This window comes from Dipteris shenzhenensis, chromosome 3, assembly GCF_047967505.1.
Source record: "Dipteris shenzhenensis isolate YYH24624 ecotype China chromosome 3, Dip_SZ_1.0, whole genome shotgun sequence".
NCBI classification, from domain to species: domain Eukaryota; kingdom Viridiplantae; phylum Streptophyta; class Polypodiopsida; order Gleicheniales; family Dipteridaceae; genus Dipteris; species Dipteris shenzhenensis.
Window position 1 is genome coordinate 24,232,564 of NC_141598.1, and position 18,012 is coordinate 24,250,575.

Genomic DNA, 18,012 nt, shown 5'->3' on the forward strand with positions numbered 1-18,012 from the left:
CTAGTTAAAAACACTTTTGTCCACCGGCTTTCCGTGTCTTGGTTTCCTTAGCAGAACCTTCTCAAAGAATAGTGGAAATGGCCTCCAAAGCTTGGTAAACCTTGCGTACACCCTGAAATAAGTTTGAAATTTAGGCACGGACTCTAGTCCGATTCACTGGCCCATTGGTGTTGGAAAGGTCACCTCCACACCTGTAAGCCCCCATATGAGGAGAGCATGGGGGGTGGGACTTGGGTCTTGAGATACTGACACATGGGCAGGGTATTGACTGCCATGTGGGCAGGAATCAAAGAAAGAAGAGAAAGGTACCTGGAGGGACCAGGATGGCTGCAACAGAAAGCGCCTTTAGAAGGAGCAGATGGTGGGCACAGCAAACCGTAGATTTGACCTGGCAGGAGGCAGATCTAGAGCAGCAGCATGGCATGGTAATCCAGGAGCATAGGCGCCTTGCTAGCGACACATTTGGCGGCAGGTTCATGGCCTGCAACAGGACCTGCAAGGTGGCGCAACAATGGGGCCGGCAAAGGGCTGGCACATGGCGAAGATATGGTGCAATAGGGTCGACCATACACTATCCTGGTTAGGGCTTGTTGGAGCCATCCAACCAGGGCAAGTTAATGGCATACCAAGGGGCTGGGCCCCTACAAAGCTATGGCCCAATTGGCTCTGGCTTTAACCCCCAAGAGGGGCCAAAACAAGTCCGCCAGGAGGGGGGAAACTGACCGACCAGGTCGGCTAGTCTGTGGCACTTGGGTTGGTGGTATTCCCAACCCTCTCGGCCTATAAAAGGAGGGCCTTCGTGTAATCTTCTTAGCAATTCCCTGCGCTATTCACCTCTCTCTACCGTCATTCATTTTGCAGACAAACTCTCTCTCTCTAAACCTCTCTGTGTGCCAGCAACTAGGACCCTGGACAACATGTCGGGCTGGACCCCCCCGAAGGTCTTTATTATTTGAGAGTAAATCTGTTACAGAGTTCAGCGTAGAGTTGTTATACAGAATTTAGAACATAAATCAAAATACAAAGGAGCTCAAGGCTCATTCTTTTGGCAAGCTGCCACTTGTCTAATTTCAAGCCTAATTCTAATGCCATGTCCATAGGTAAGGTCTTCTGGGGTCTTCTTAGCAATTAGTCACACGAATAACTACTGATCGCTCGCGAGGCTCCCAATGCCCAAGTCTGGAACCTTTTTTATACCTGTAACAATTAAGTAAAGCGCATAACCATGGCACCCATTAATTGTTAGCGCTTCGCATGCGAATAATAGTCTGTAGACTAATCCTAGTCACTGTGGGCGTCCCCACCAAGCAAACATAACACATAAACATAGAGCAATTTCTCTGGTTGACCAAGGCCAACCCTCTTGGTCATAATTAAGAGGCATGACCTGTTAGAGACTCACTAGGCAACCATGGCACCCATTAATTGTTAGCGCTTCGCATGCGAATAATAGTCTCTGGACTAATCCTAGTCACTGTGGGCGTCCCCACCAAGCAAACATAACACATAAACAAAGAGCAATTTCTCTGGCTGACCAAGGCCAACCCTCTTGGTCATAATTAAGAGGCGAGACCTGTTAGAGACTCACTGTGCCCACCTGTGAGCCCCCATTTTGTGGGGACAAGGGGCAGTGAGAGGTAGGAAGGATGGGAAAGAGAGACCCAAGCAGACATCATAGGCAACCAGCACACGGGCTGGTTGCTGTCTGCAAACAGCAGAGAATTAGGGGGGGCCCTGTGCCTCCCTGGAAGCATCAACAGTCCCATGGACTGGCTGCACAGGGCACCCTTTTATAGGGGCCTGTGGCAGGGCCAGTCAGCCCAACCAGGGCTACCGACCAGGGCCGACCCTGGTTGGATCTCCAGAACAGTCTGGTCGGCCACCAGTCAGGGGACCGACCCTGCTGGTCGGCCAAACCAGAGGGCCTGGGCAGTGCCTATAAAAGGCCCACTCACTCCTTCATTACAGCATCCAGTGCAGGACAGAAAGCCTCAGTCATAGGCTGTGCTGTGCACTCAGAGTTGGTCTAGTCTGACAGAGAGAGTTCCATCAGTTCTCCTCAGCACTTGGCTGAGTTTTGTATTGCTCCCCTGGAGCCAGTTTTCTGCCCACCATCCGGTGGATGAATATATTCTCTCTCTCTGTTTAAGTTATCTCTGAGTGAATGTTTATTGCATCTGTGATCAGTTATCTGAGTTGAGTGTCAAGAAGAGCGGGAGAGATCTTGGCTGGAGGTTTGAGTGATTCATTCCCTCCGTTTTCTAACATGGTATCAGAGCCATAGGCTCTCAACTCTTCCTCATCAAAGCACTCTCTGAAGGAAGGAGTTCCTTGGCAGTAAGGCAACTTTGTTTTCAGCTCAGGCTAGTACAGAAGGTCAGTTCATTTATTTCTGTTTCAGTTATTCAGTTTTGCTATTCACCAAGATGGATCAGCGTTCAGAAGCCTCTACATCCATTGCTCGTCCTTCCTCCTTCTCCAGTCATCTTCCTTCTTCATTTATCCCTAATTTCGGTGAAGCTGGAAAGCTCGATGGAACTAACTTTCCAATCTGGAAAGTCAAGATCCGAAGCCATCTCTTGGCACGGAGGTTGTGGAAGATTGTGAATGGGACCGGAGAAAAGCCGGAGGACCTTGTGGACAAAAGAGGTGAAGTTTTAGCTGAAGCAGATGCGGATGAACTCTGTGCATGGGAGGAGAGGGATGCTCAAGCCTTAGCAATGCTTATAGGCACGACAGCAGATGCTGTGATTCCTCATATCCAGTTGGCAGAGACGTCTTCAGAGGCGTGGGCCATACTAAAGGAGCTGTATGAAACCGATAATACAGCTCGTATCATTACATTTCAGCATCAGCTTTATAATCTTGATATGAATGAGGGTGATAGTGTGCATGATCATCTGACAAAGGTGAAAGTTGTGCGGGACCAGCTTGCAGCGGTTGGTCAGAAGGTGGACACGAGTCAATTGGCATTGCTCACACTCCACAAGTTGCCACGGAGTTTCAAAAGTTTAGTGACTACGGTCACTGCGGGTCAACGGACTAAGCCAATCACCTTTGAGGAGCTTGGTCCACTCCTGCTTCAGGAGGAGGCTCGTGAGAAACTCTTTACGCAAACCGACGAGAAGGCATTGGTTGCCAAAGACAAGCCTGGAAAAGGCAAGCCAAAGGATTCCAAGAAATCAGAGGACGCTGAACCCAAGAAGAAAATGAAGTGCTTCTACTGTGAAAAGCTTGGCCACTCCGCCAAAGAATGCCGAAAGAAGAAGGCGGATCAAAAGCAGAAGAGAGAAGCCAAGAACAAAGAAGAGCCTAAGAGTGATTCTGCTAATGTGACGACTGGACAGTTATTTTTACTCAGTGAACATTGTTCAGCATATGCAGTCAGTGAAGGTAAAGAGGGTTGGTATGTTGACAGCGGTGCTTCCAAGCACATGTCCAACAAAAGGACTTGGTTCAAAACCATGGAAAGTACACACCCGGATTCCAAAGTTTCTGTCGGGGATAGCCGGACATGTCCTGTGAAGGGCATCAATAGCATTCCTTTCATTACAACGGTGGTGAGGAGAAGGACATCCCTGGAGTACTTTATGTACCCAACCTTTGCAAGAATTTACTGCCTGTAAGTCAGATGGACAAAAACAACATGGCAGTTCTCTTTCAAGATGGCAAGGTCACCGTGACATCCAAAGGAAATGGGCAGATGGTGGCTCAAGGCGTTGAAGAGAATGGACTTTACCATCTCAGTGCAATGTTGGTTCATGAAGACAACGGAAAGTCCAAACTTTGGCATGAGCGCTTCGGTCATGTCAGCTATGGAATCTTGGCTGAAATGTCAAAGACGAAGATGGTGGATGGACTTCCACCAATTACAGGCAAGGATGATGTCTGTAGGGCTTGTCTAGAAGGCAAGCAGCACAAGGATAAGTTCCCACAAGAGGCCTCGTTTCGGGCCAGCAAACCACTTGAGTTGGTTCACGCCGACATTTGTGATCCAATGTCTACAGCATCGTGGGCAGGATCCAGGTACTCACTTCTCTTTGTGGATGATTTCAGTAGAATGACCTGGGTATATTGCTTGGCTAAAAAGTCTCAGGCTTTCGAGAAATTCAAAGACTGGAAGGCCAGAGTTGAAAAGGAGACAAGGGAGGATGTCAAGACATTCCGCACAGACAGGGGGGAGAATTCACCTCAAGTGAGTTCAACACATTTTGTCGCAAGCATGGTATCAAGCGACAACTCACCACGGCACATACTTCTCAGCAAAACGGGGTAGCCGAGAAGAAAACCACCACAGAGACAAGGCTTGCTATGCTCCGATGGAGGAATCTTTATAAAGCCTATTGGAGTGAAGCTATCAATACAGCCGTACACATTCTCAACCGGACCAAGACGAAGGCCATTAAGGACAAGACTCCATATGAGGCATTTTATGGTAAGAAGCCCTCTATCACTCATCTTCGCATTTTTGGTTCTAACGCATGGGTGCATGTGCACAAGGAAGACAGGACCAAGCTTGATTCCCGGAGCAGACAATGTATCTTTGTTGGGTATAGTGAAGAATCCAAGGCCTACCGCCTCTTCGACCCAGTAAAGAAGCAAATACTTATCAGTCGGGATGTTGTCTTCGCAGAAAAGGAACCTGAACCCCAGGAGGAGCCCCAGATTGAGAAGGAGGAGATTGTTCAACCCCCAAACCCACCCCATCCCAGGTTGACCATCCAAGAGGTGGCAAAATCAGAAGCTGATGTTCCACAAGATACTCAGGAAGAGCAGGATGTTCCAAAACAAGTTCCCATTCCTCCTTCCACAGAGAAGCAAAAAACGTTGCCCCAATGGTACCTACGGACATTGGAAGAGTCTCGGGTCACCGCATTACCTGAGAGTAGCAGTTTCGGATTGCGTCGGTCTCAACGTCTTCAAAAGGCCCCATCCGTGAATTTTGCTTTGGTGGCTCAGCTTGATGAGCCAAGGACGACCTTCGAGGAGGCGAAGAACAATCCAGAATGGCAGGCTGCCATGAAGGCAGAGATGGATGCTATCCTGAAGAACAATACATGGGACTTAGTGGCCAGGCCCCTGCGACGAAAAGTCATCGGCACTAAGTGGATATACAAACTTAAATACAAATCCGACGGCAGCTTGGATAAGTATAAAGCAATGTTAGTGGTGAAAGGTTTTGCTCAAACTGCAGGCATGGATTTTGATGAAACTTTTGCTCCCACAGCCCGCATGGTTACTATCCGGACAGTGATTGCCCTTGCTACCCAATTCTAGTGGCCTATTTTTCAAATGGATGTGAAGTCCGCATTCCTTAATGGAACCCTGGAGGAGGAGGTATACGTGGAGCAGCCACCGGGCTTTCAAGAACCAGGGATTCCATTAAAGGTCTGCAGATTGAAGAAGGCGTTATACGGGCTGAAACAGGCCCCCAGAGCTTGGTACCAAAGGATTGATATATTCTTTCAGAAGATAGGGCTCAGTCGGAGTCCTTCTGAGGCAAACCTTTACTTGTTCATTGAGAAGGGATTGCGACTGGTACTCATCCTCTATGTTGATGATCTTATCTTGACATGTGATCATGTCAAGAAGATTTCACAGGTTAAGGAGCTACTCATGTCTGAGTTTGAGATGACTGACCTTCAGTTATTACATTACTTCCTTGGGATTGAAGTAAAGCAGGCCAAAGACAGGATCTTCATTTCACAGGAGAAATATTGCAGAGAAATTCTGAAGAGATTTCAGATGGAGGATTACAAAACAGCATTAACTCCCATGGAGGTCGGGCTCAAGCTAAGTGTTCACGACACATCTCAACCGGTTAATACTCCCTTGTATCGACGATTGGTAGGAAGTTTGCTTTACCTTACCAATACTCACCCTAATATTTGTTATGCAGTTGGGCTATTATGCCAGTTCTCTACATCTCCCAGGAAAAGTCATTGGGTGCTGAGGTATCTGAAGGATACTTGCACCTATGGGATCACCTACACCAAAGGCATCGAACTAGGCGGGTTCTGTGGCAATGATTGGGCAGGTGATGCGGACACCAAAAGATCGACGACAGGATATTGTTTCTTACTTGCATCTGGTACCATCTCTTGGTTAAGTAAGAAGCAACCCACAGTGGCCCTTTCATCTACAAAGGAAGAGTACAGAGCCGCGTGTACAGCACCTTGTGAGACACTGTGGTTGAGGTGGATTCTGGAGGACATGGACGTGTGTCAGGAGGATGCGACAGTGCTGATGTGCGACAATCAGAGTTGCATAGCTATTGCCAAGAATCCACTGTACCATGCGCGGAGACCAAGCACATCGAAGTTCATTACCATTTTGTTCGAGAGCTCATCATCAACAACGTGATCGAGCTTATCTACTGCCCGACCGCCGACAACTTGTCCGACCTCTTCACGAAGGCACTCCCTCGAGAATAGATGGAGCACCTCATCAAACGCATGGGGATTGGCCCACAGTTGTGACATTGAGGGGGGGTGTTAGAGACTCACTGTGCCCACCTGTGAGCCCCCGTTTTGTGGGGACAAGGGGCAGTGAGAGGTAGGAAGGATGGGAAAGAGAGACACAGGCAGACATCATAGGCAACCAGCACACAGGCTGGTTGCTGTCTGCAAACAGCAGAGAATTAGGGGGGGGGCCTGTGCCTCCCTGGAAGCATCAACAGTCCCATGGACTGGCTGCACAAGGCACCCTTTTATAGGGGCCTGTGGCAGGGCCAGTCGGCCCAACCAGGGCTACCAACCAGGGCCGACCCTGGTCGGATTTCCAGAACAGTCTGGTCGGCACCAGTCAGGGGACCGACCCTGCTGGTCGGCCAAACCAGAGGGCCTGGGCAGTGCCTATAAAAGGCCCACTCACTCCTTCATTCCAGCATCCAGTGCAAGACAGAAAGCCTCAGTCATAGGCTGTGCTGTGCACGCTGTGCTGTGCACTCAGAGTTGGTCTAGTCTGACAAAGAGAGTTCCATCAGTTCTCCTCAGCACTTGGCTGAGTTTTGTATTGCTCCCCTGGAGCCAGTTTTCTGCCCACCATCCGGTGGATGAATATATTCTCTCTCTCTGTTTAAGTTATCTCTGAGTGAGTGTTTATTGCATCTGTGATCAGTTATCTGAGTTGAGTGTGAAAGAAGAGCGGGAGAGATCTTGGCTGGAGGTTTGAGTGATTCATTCCCTCCATTTTCTAACATGACCATCAGTCAAAGCGCCTTAAGTATGGCCAAGTCTCTCCAACCGAAGTTGGCGCAACTTGCTTAACGAAGTTAATCCTCTTGGCGTGAGCCAAGTCTCGTTGACTGCAGTCAACACTCTCTGACCGAAGTCAGCACTTAAATTACTTGGTTAACCATGGTTCACCATCTTGACCGAAGCCAGATCTTCCTAACCGGGGTTAGGCTTACTTAACCAAGGTTAAGTATCTTTGACCGGAGTCAAGACTTTGACCAAATGAAAGTAGCTCTTTCAACATAATTAAATAAATGAACAACTTGTTAATTATGATCAATAACTGGTCAACTTATGCTTTGACTTTGGAATATTTACAGCTTGGTGACACTTTGTGCCCTCATATCTCATTCACTTGGATATGAGGGCATTCACTTGGAGCAGCAATTGAGGGAGCAGAAGGAGCAGCAGATCAGCCACCTGTGGACCTACATCCAGGAGAAGACAAGTGGGCTGTAGAGCTGCAGACCTAGCTCAGCAAGGTGCTGCCCACCTAGGCTGGCTTCTGGACAGCAAGGTGGAAGGAAGAGTCTACATACGCTTGAGGTAGAGCATGCAGGCTCAAGTCTAGAGATATCCAGCAGATAGTAGAAGTCCGTGGTGGTAAGATCAAAGGACCACGCTTTAGTGGGACTTTGAATCTCTCTCTCTTTGTATTGTGTCCATAGTTTTGGACGGAAATATATTCTTTTGGCAGCTTCTATATCTGGTTGGATCATTGTCTATTGATGAGTCTGCACATCTATTTTAAGCACATAAGTTTAAGAAGTTTGTGATTCCACACCCCACACACACTGTGTGAGCTCCTGGGCTATTCTATCAGTCTTTAACTGTGCGTACCCTCTGTTGGTCGATTTCTAACAATTGGGTGGGATGCATTTACATATTTCAGGGTTGAGTGGAGTTGTCTAGTTCTACTTATTCACTCTAGAATCTAGTATCGGCATTGAAACATTTTTATTTAAAGAAATGGGGACAAGGTTCTTAGATTAAATTGTAAAGGTATGGTTAATTACAGCTTAATATAGATTAAATGGGTTTCAATATTTAATTCAACCCTGGCAATCATGTACACAGCTTCTACTTCAGCATTCTGCTTTCTGCTTTCTACTTCTGGCTAACCCCAACTGTAACCTATGATTCAATGACTGTTCTTGATCCTACTTCTCTTGTTCATTCATTCATCTTCATCATTGCATGCTTTCTTGCTCCTTCCTGGCGTCATTGCTGTCCCAAGCTCTCATGAAGCTGAATTTCGTATGTTTTTTTTGTATCTCCTTCATATGAATGCCGACTTTCGTAAGATACAGGCCTATCCACTTGTGTGAATTAATGTGAGTTTGGGCTCTGTTGGTGAATTCATTGAAGATCTGTGTGGCTGCCTGTCCCAGGACTGCACATCCAGATTGCAAACTGAGGATGAGGCATCCACCTGCATCTAGATATTGATATTTGTTGGAGAGAGACCCTAGACTCCTTGAAAGCACTGATGATTCCCAACCCAAGTCATCAGTCAGAAGCAGAATCTGCTACTTCCTAATTTGTAGGTCGATGTTCTAACACATAGTTGGCATGGGTATTGCAGAGTTGTCTCAGGAACATGGATATACCACGGTCTTTCGATGTAATCATCATTTCCTTGAAGCATCAGCTCTCCAGCTGGACCTTTCCCTACTTTTTGTCACTGGACACTCTTCTTTGGTGTCTTTCAAGAGCTATTCAATCATTGGAAATATAGTAATTCATATCGAGTCAGAGCATTTAGAATATCTTGGGTTATTCCGTATTTTGTATCTCCTACTTTTCTTGAACAAGAAAGAGAAATAGATCACGCAGGGTGGCCATCCATACACACTGTAAATTCTGGTATCGTTTCAATTTCTTTAAGTTCTCTAATTGAAAAAGCTATAAGAGACAAATATGAAAATTAGGGGGGAAAAAGTCTCCATTAAATTTGAATGTGAAGAGCTGTAACAAGCCCAATGGAAACCCATCTTATTGGAGCATTCGTAGAAACCCTAAAGTCCACAGGGAATTTGACAGCAGGCAAGCCCTAAAGTAAAGATGCCAAGCTTTTTATTTTCTAGAGAGAAAAATGCCAAGCTTTAACAATGCTATGCTTGGAGAAATCTCTTCAGTTGCTGTCCAGGGGAATAGCTCTTGGCACTTTAATTTTGTTCCAGCCAATATTTGTCCTTTTGATTGTGAGAGGCTATTCACATAGCCAGTCCTTTGGATGAGGATGACTGTTTATGTGGAACTCAAAGGTGATGATCACGACCCTAATTTCAAGTTGCACATTCTTGTGTCTCTACATTTCACATTTTGGCCCGATTTGGCACATTTAATCTCAAATAATTATGCAATAAACATAAATCCAACTTTTGATGCCAGCAAACAAGGGGAGGGGACCTACTACATGGTACTACTGTATCATGGTTCTAAGACACGTTAAAACCTGTTAAGACACGACACATTAGACATGCTTCAGACACAGGTGTCTGAAAGTATACATTTGTAAGACTAGAGTATATCCAATCGTACAAATTTAGAATTTTTGTTGTTCTAAAGTCCGAAATTCTACACACCCAAAAAAAAAAAGCGAAAGAAAGGAACAATGAAGTAACAAAAAATTTTTGAAAAACAAGTAGACATACTTAGCAAGCAAAGCAACACTTATGTCGTCATCATAAGCAGCTATATTGGGTTTCTAAAGACCCGCGGAGTCTCTTGAGCAAACCCAATGCTTACTAAAATACGTCCAAAAAAAACAAACAAAAACAGCAACAAAAAAACAAAAGAGAAAGATAACAAGAAATAAAGAAGAAAGGAAGAAGGTGACTAAGTAAAAATAAACAAACAAATACAGAAAAAAAATCGAACAAAAAACAGGAATAATCTCTCTCTCTCTCTCTCTCAGCATAGTACTCAGCAAGGGCCTTAGCATGCCCTTTGCTCCAGCCCTTTGTGGCTTGTCTGATTTTTTTTCCCTCTTGGTGTTTTCCGCACTCTGTCCCATAGGCCCATGAGGCCTTCCACGGGCGTTAATATATCTCTCTTTCTTTCTTTCTTTCTTTCTTTCCCTCATGTAGGAATGAAAGAAAGAATTTACAGAATGAATGAATTATTTAAAACATAAAAAACTAAATGAAACTTTTACACTTATGGACCGCCTCCTACAAAGATGCAAAATTACATTCCTAAGTTAGAAAGCACATGCATACTTAATCAAACTCTTTTATATCTGAATAGAAGTACACAAGTATATAGCTCTAGAACTTGGTTGCAACTTACTAGCATAGCTAGCTGCTAGAAGTACACTTAGCATTGTAGTTAAGAGTCAAGACCCAAGACTAAGAAGTTAAGAGCTGCACGGCAATACGCCGAGATGGCTGTACGGCTGTGCAGGTTGTATGGCAGATTTGACTGCTGCCAGCTGATCCAGATTTGCTGGTTAGCGAGCAGCGTGGTGTCAGGTTTGGAGCAGACTAGCAGACAGTGCTGTGCGTGTGAGGAAGATTGTGACATGGGCTCAAAGTCCAATTTCCAAAATAAAAATTTTAGCGCTTTTTAGTATTTTATTGCGTACATGTTTAAAGTGTCTAATGTGTCTTAACACGAATCTTAAGAACCACGTACTGTATGCTTCAATTCAATCTCCATGGACTTCTTGGATTTCTTATTTTATGATTTTTGTGTTAAATGGGATTTTGAGCTAGTGGTAGTCAATCGACACTTACTGATTCTACAAAATCATCTGCAATCTCCAATAAAATGTCCTCAACCTCAGGATCAAGCCGCTCGAGAGGATCCACCTGCAGCCGTAATGCAATATTTTCCACAAGAAGGGTAACTCTAGTTAATATCATTGAGCTTGCATAAATTCAGACCTTAATCCATAGTCCGATATTGCAGCCACCTCTCCAACTATGACCATATCCAATCTTATGACACTGGGTGACTAGTGCCTATAAAATGCCCTGACGACAAAGGCCTTTGACTGACAGGAAACCCTAAAAGAAACCATCAGAAACGTTGTACGTACCTGTGCAACAAGCTCTTGGATGCTCCTTTTACCCAGAATGCGATTTCCAGATTCTGGGGGCTGGCTCATAGCGCCCCCAGAAGTTGTGGGTGTACCTAATACAGGTGTACCTGGTTGCACCCCAGTTGGAGTGGAAGGCCTCTGAACAGCTGAAGGTGGAACCCTTCCCAGTTGCTGCTGCAGAAGCTGCTGCTGTTGTGTTTGTTGGGACAACTGTGTCTGTTGTAACTGTACCTGAAGCTGCTGAGGGTGCTGAGCTTGGGCTTGCTTTTGCTGAGCTGCTTGTTGCTGAAATACCTGATATGGTGCTGCAGCTGTTACAGATTGTTGATGCATCTGCTTCTGCATCCAAGGCTGCTGAGACTGATTTGGCAGGGAACTTGAACCAACAGGTGACTGAGCAGATGATTGTAGACCAGAACCAATAGAACTTACAGACGGAACCCTCTGCAGCTGTTGCCCTTGCACTTTCTGCACTAGGCACAGCCTGTCAATAAAGTACTTAACGTACAAAATATGAAAAAATAAACATTTAATTAAAAAACACTGCAACAAGTACATAATGTTCTACACTAACCTGAGGAGAAGTCATAGATTGTTGCTGTTGAGGCAATTGATGTTGCTGCTGCTGCGGTGGTTGCTGATGCTGCTGTTGTCTCGTCTGCGTCTGTTGCACGCGTTGCTGCTGTTGTGTAGTGGAGTTTGATGGCCTCACCAGCTGGCCTCCCATGGCAGCAATTGATCCCACCATTCCAATCTGTATCTGCGACCCAGCTGTGGCAGATGCTGAAAATTGAGACGGTTGAACTTGTCCCTGCTTTTGCCTTCCTTGCATCTTCTCACATCAAAGGTAAAGGCTTTATTGTTTTACAATCGGCAATAAAGAGCAACAATAAAGTTAACTTCTAAAGTGATCGAAATAGCTCTCAAAACCAATGGTATCAACCACTTGCCTGTTGAGATGAAAACTGAGGTTGAAGGCCTGACAATGGTTGCGATCCCTGAACAGGAAGCATAGAAGGATGACCTGTTGCTTGTCCTCCCATTCCAGGCCTAGCAAGAGACCCCATTTGTTGTTGCTGCTGCTGGAGATGCTGAGAATACTGTGCCGCATAGAGCGGCCGAGCAGACGACGATCCCACACCTGCCCTTTGTGCCAGCTGCTGCTGCTGCTGCTGCTGAAGCGAAGGTGTGCCTCCTACGGACGACATTGTTGCAATAGAAGCAGGTCCGAATTGAGACCCCGCCCTCGATGCCCCCTGTGGAACTTGCATGAGTCGTTGGGCAGATGAAGTACGGGGATTGGCGTGGTTGCCAGGAGGAGACTGGACCATGGCAGGAGACGCAGCCTGTTGAGACAAGCCCTGCGCTTGCATATTCCCAGAACTAAGTTGATTCTGTGCATATTGGGCATGTTGAGGTCGTGTCGCAGCAGCTTGCTTCTGTTGTATTTGCTGAAAAGTCATCTGCGCAAGCTGATTTTGTCCGAAAGCCTGACCTTGGCTGAGATTCACGGCCTGGAGCTGCGCGGCGGAATTGGGGGGATGCTGCTGATGAAGGCTCTGCAAGCTCATGTGCTGTCCGGAGAGGTTGGCCGAGGGGCCGGTACCACTCGAGCTCTGCGGGAGAATTTGCGGGTTTTGCTGCGAGCCAGAGAGTTGCGGGTGGGAGATGCCACCAATTCCGGAGGCGCCAGGAATCTGCGAAGAATTGATCAAGGAGGGGGTGGAGGAAGGGGGGAGAGGAGGTGGAGATGTGGCAGGCATTGCTAAGAAATGCTGAGGTTGGGAAGCAGAAGAAGAAGCAGAAGCAGAAGAGGTTTGAGAAGGAGAAGTAACGTTCTCGCCAGCCATAGCCAGGCTTCAAACAACAACAACAACAAGAAACAGGGAGTGCTCAGGGGAGGGGAGGGCAGGGGAGGGGAAGAAAAGCATCCCCAAACTTTAAAGAGTTAACACATTCATATTCAAGTCACACCGGAATGGGGCTTGGTGAAAATTTCTCATCAAGTCAATGGGGAATGGACTTGGAGGCTCCACTCGGTACGAAAGTGCCCGGAATCCGGTAACCCCTGCCAATAGGGTTATCGGCCTTGAGCTCGTTCCTGGAAAGCACGTGCTCGGACTTTGGCACTCCCCCATTGGTCACATTCCGGCTCGATGCCCGTTCATTCTCTCGCTCGAGCGCCATGGGGAGGCGCCATGATCAATCATAGCCACTCATGAATACTTTCCTACCCCCCATGCTCATTCACTCGCATCGCCCATTGGAGAGCCACGGAGTGGAGCCTCGCATATGCCATGTGTAACTTGTCGATCATCTCGTCGCTTGTCGGACTTCGAGCACTTTCTTGCCCACCACCGATTCATTCCCCCATTGGAGGGCCATGGGGATGCATCAACCATGCTACATGTGCACACAGTCCATCGTCCAAGGACTTCATCGAACGTCCAACAATCTAAAATAGGCGCTACACATGCATCATTCAATGACGGATGAAATCACACGTGGTTCAATCAATCAAATCGAAAATTGAGGGCATGATTCTCTCTATGGAAACATCTGGATCGAACGGCTCAACTTAGATTGAAGCTCAACCCTAAATATAATAGGACTCAAACACCCTTTCTTGGCATGGTTCGAGAACGAAAAAAAGAGACCCTCAGCATTGCATCTAGTTGGTTAAATTTTAAAATGAGTGAGGAGTAGCAATAGCTGAGGCGGTAGGGCATCTAACCCTCTTTCAAATCCTTCTTCGAGAGAGTAGGGTGTGAGTGGGTGGGTGCGCGAAAAACAAACATTTGAAATTAGCTAGTTGGATTATGGGTGAATAGGAAACCAACAAGATAGACTGTTAGAGTTTTTAGTTATTTGCGAGTCAATTTCTAAAAATTTGGCTATTTGATTGCCATTCAATAGGAAACCAGGAAACCGACTGAAACACTCCAACACATGACAACCCCTGAACAAAATTTAGCCTAACCCCAAGGGACCCAACCCCCAAGTTTAAGGGGCCTGCGAGAGCTCTTAGATTGTGGGACTTGCTCCACATCCTACAGAGGAACTCACGCATGCCCTCTGCACACGCATGAAAAGCCTCTTTCGAGGCATTTTTTCAAAAGGAAAATGGCTTGCAATCATGCTAACTCAAATGCTTGTATGCCCATCAATGCATAGCTTTCAACCTGCCAACTCAGCATTTTGTATTCTTGGGGCCAATTTATGGCTCTAACACTGACGTGCATGATGACAATGATTGGCAGATTTGGGAGATGCATTTTCTATGCTATAATAGGCTTTGTTCATATTGCCAACAATCACTATCTATTGACTTTGGAGGACCTTAACATAAATGAGAGATGTGATGCACACAGAAGCACGGGGGGATGAGGGGGTGTATGACTTATCAATTGGTGATGTATTGATGGGAGTGTCGATCTCTCATTTGTTTTTATTGGGGTCATTTATTGAGATTTCTTAGTGGATGTGCGCTTGCGATTAGTTGGCAAACAATATTTTGAACCTATGCAGATGATGGTGGCTATTGTCGAGTGGCATGATTCACATGTGTCCAGATGCTTGGGCTAGGAAATGGTGTTCAGGCATTGATGTATTTTACACATGACCAGACATTGCAATAGCTTCTATCCATTTGATCATATCAACATGAGATGGGCCCTTCAAACTTTCACTTTTCTGGGTTGTCCACACCCTGGGCGGCGTACCCAGCCCAAACAAAAGAAATACGATGGACATGAATTTCATCCAATTATTTTGTGGCAACGATGTTCAACACCCCTGCGCCCTCCCCTTATTCGGACTTGTGTGAATCTTGCCTAATCTTCGTTATGCTAACAATATATTTGTGGTCTTGAAACGCTTGTGCACATCACACACTAGGAACTTGCAAAAGGCGTGAGAATGGCACCCTTGCCTCTTCATGGTGATGCAAGTTTATGGTGGGCGATGTACAACAGTCTTTGTAGGAGTTTACGAGATTAATTGGACTCAAGGGTGGACATATTGACCACATTACTGCACTACCAAAGATTCAATTTAAATGTGCATGCAAAGACCGCCATTTGCATGCACATATATTGGACCCCACTTGCTTAAAAGCCCCACTACCCAAATTAGGTTACTATAAAACCAGTCACTGTCATGTCACATTTCAATCCAACGACCACAATAAGTGAATGCCTTCGGTCCGCCGGCCTTAACCTAGTTTATCATGTGATAATGCGTGCATATTGTGTGTAAACCAACATTGGAAAGATAAGCAACCCAATGATTGCCGATAGTCTGGCAATTTTTGAGTGCAAGCTCACCTTTTAGCAAGAACATAGCCTATCCACTTATATTTTAAATGCAATTATGTGATCTCCCTCAACGGAGTAGCTCCTTTCATGAGCAGTCTCTTGGCAAATCCAATGAACATATAACACTATGCCAATGCATGCTGTGTTAACCTCATTCAACTAAAACCATTGCACGATCATTGAATAAACAAGTACAATGACACCTAGATTTTGTATGTGCACTCACTTCACCCACCATGCCACATAAACTATATAGTCGCCATAAATAACTCAAACAAGTCTTTATCATTTGCAATAAGCACACAATCAAAGCATGTGCTCCCCAAGCTCCATGCCTCCCAACAAAATATATCTATAACCCTTCCTTCTCCACCATCTGTCACCTCCGCCTCAACATCACTATCATGCCATCTTATCACATATGCCCACACTTGTGTGTACACAATTTTTTGTGTGAAAACATGTGTGCGCACGTGCACATAGACACACAATGTGCGCACACATACACACACATCCATCACTATGAAGCAAGCACTCAAAGGTGACAATGTCCCAAAAAATCTTCTATTTTCATATCAATCTTCTATTCTCCTTGAGAGTGTGCTCTTCGTAATGCAAGTCTTTTTTATTCAAATGGTGGGTGTAAGGATCTTGGAGCAATGGGCACTACAAGAGGAATAGGGATGGAAGGTTTTAGCTCAAGCTTGCAATAATGGAGCAATTGTTGTGCCCATCTTGTGACACGGGATTGTTGAAGCCTTATGGGATCACAAACGAAGGCAATCTCTACAATAGACAAGGTGAGCTTTTGAGTTTTGAGTGAAAAGCAAAATCTTGTTGAGCTCTTGAGAAGCTTGGCCTCTAGTGACGACCACTACCAAGGAGCATCCACCTCCATCACGACCCCTAAGATTGATGCCCAAGAGGGCTAAAGTAGCAACCAGTGGAGAGCTTGTTGGCGGTGCAGCTTCTGTAAGAATGTGAGCAACTCAATGGTCCAAAAGGTGTTAGGGGAGGCTACATCTCACAACGCTAGGCAATCTTTGGTGGAATGTTCATTTGCTTTGGGAGACTTGCAACAAGGCAAAGAACCATCCACCATTAGATACCAATATTATTTGCAACACTAGTACATGATTGGGCATGATTCCTGGGGGGGTCATAGATGAAAAGCTCTAGCCTCCTCATGGCCCTTTACTCCACGTTGTAGAAGCAACCTCGTCTCATACAAAAGAAGTTAGGCACCCTCCTCATCCAATTATTACTTTAATTGATAATTATGTCACTATTGGATGTGTAAAATGGACTAGTGCCATCCTTTAGATAGCATGTCTAAATCATCCACTCTTAACTCAATCATATTATATTGGAGCCTTCATCATAGAGTATATCTCTATTAATCCTTTCTTGCTTGTAAAAGTCCATGGGTACTTTACCTTTTCCTTGAATAGATTTGCTATATTACCAATTCTATAGAATACTCTCTTTGATCCTTCTAAAGATCTTGTGACTATGAACTATTCTTCAGGGGTCTTGCCTTTCATCTTCTACATTGTTGACATTTTGATTCTGTATTGGGTTGCATTACTTTTTCTTCTTGCAAACGCTCAATTAAATTGTACATATTTTCTCTATCGTTTTTTCATAGCCTTGCCCTTACCAATTGGAATAATGATTGTAACATTGATTTTGCCCATAATATTCTCTAAAATTCCCTCTATTGTTGTATTGCCTCCTTGATCTTGTTGTTTCTTTCTACAATCTATTTCATAATGTGTGACAACAATTACACCGTCCACTTGACACATTTCCAAATTCCAAGACGAGTTTCCTCTACCTTGAAAGTTCCCATGCTATCTTGGTTTTGGTAATTCCCTCTTGAATATTGATGATTGACTTGATTTCTATTTCTTTGTTGAATTTGAAGAATGAATTGGACTTTTACTTTGTAATTACCTCTCGAGTGTCACTAGCTAATTTGATTTCTATCTTGTTATTGTTGACTTGTTTGTCCTTTTTTGGCTTAAATCATCTAGGTTCTCAATTCTTCATCGAGAAATACTATTTGTAATTCTTCCAACATTGACAACTTTTATGAATTGCACTAATCTTATCTAAGTTTTCATAGCCTTTCTCCAAATTCATTAAGAATGACTTGGACTACTTCAACTTTCATTGCCCCACTTGCTATTGCAAGTAGTGTGTCTATCACTAGTACTTGAGGTACGTAAGCATGTCGAGTTTCATCACTAAGTCAAAAGCTTTGATTTCTCAATGTTAAATCCTAGAAGTATTTCTTTGATTCATACAAAGTTGCAAATATATCCCAAATATTCTTTGGAAATGGCAAGATCAATCTTCAAATTACTAGTTAGTCTAAGCAAAGAACCATTTGCATACTCCCAATTGTCTT

The 18,012-nt window shown here is 45.1% G+C and overlaps 1 protein-coding gene across 3 annotated transcripts in view; it reads right to left on the minus strand.

The window, feature by feature from the left end:
• The window catches only part of LOC147903543 (uncharacterized), a 53,765-nt gene extending 40,572 nt beyond the window's left edge, over positions 1-13,193 (minus strand). For all 3 annotated transcript variants that reach the window (XR_015543791.1, XM_087399755.1, XM_087399747.1), the window contains exons 1-4: positions 12,234-13,193; positions 11,858-12,115; positions 11,281-11,751; positions 10,976-11,050 (exon numbers count right to left, since the gene is read on the minus strand). Coding sequence is in view for 2 of the 3 variants with exons in the window: in XM_087399755.1 (XP_087255881.1) it covers positions 10,976-11,050; positions 11,281-11,751; positions 11,858-12,115; positions 12,234-13,133 (1,704 nt within the window). In the remaining variant the exon portion in view is untranslated. The remainder of the gene's footprint in view (positions 1-10,975; positions 11,051-11,280; positions 11,752-11,857; positions 12,116-12,233) is intronic.
• Between the last annotated feature and the right edge of the window lie 4,819 nt (positions 13,194-18,012).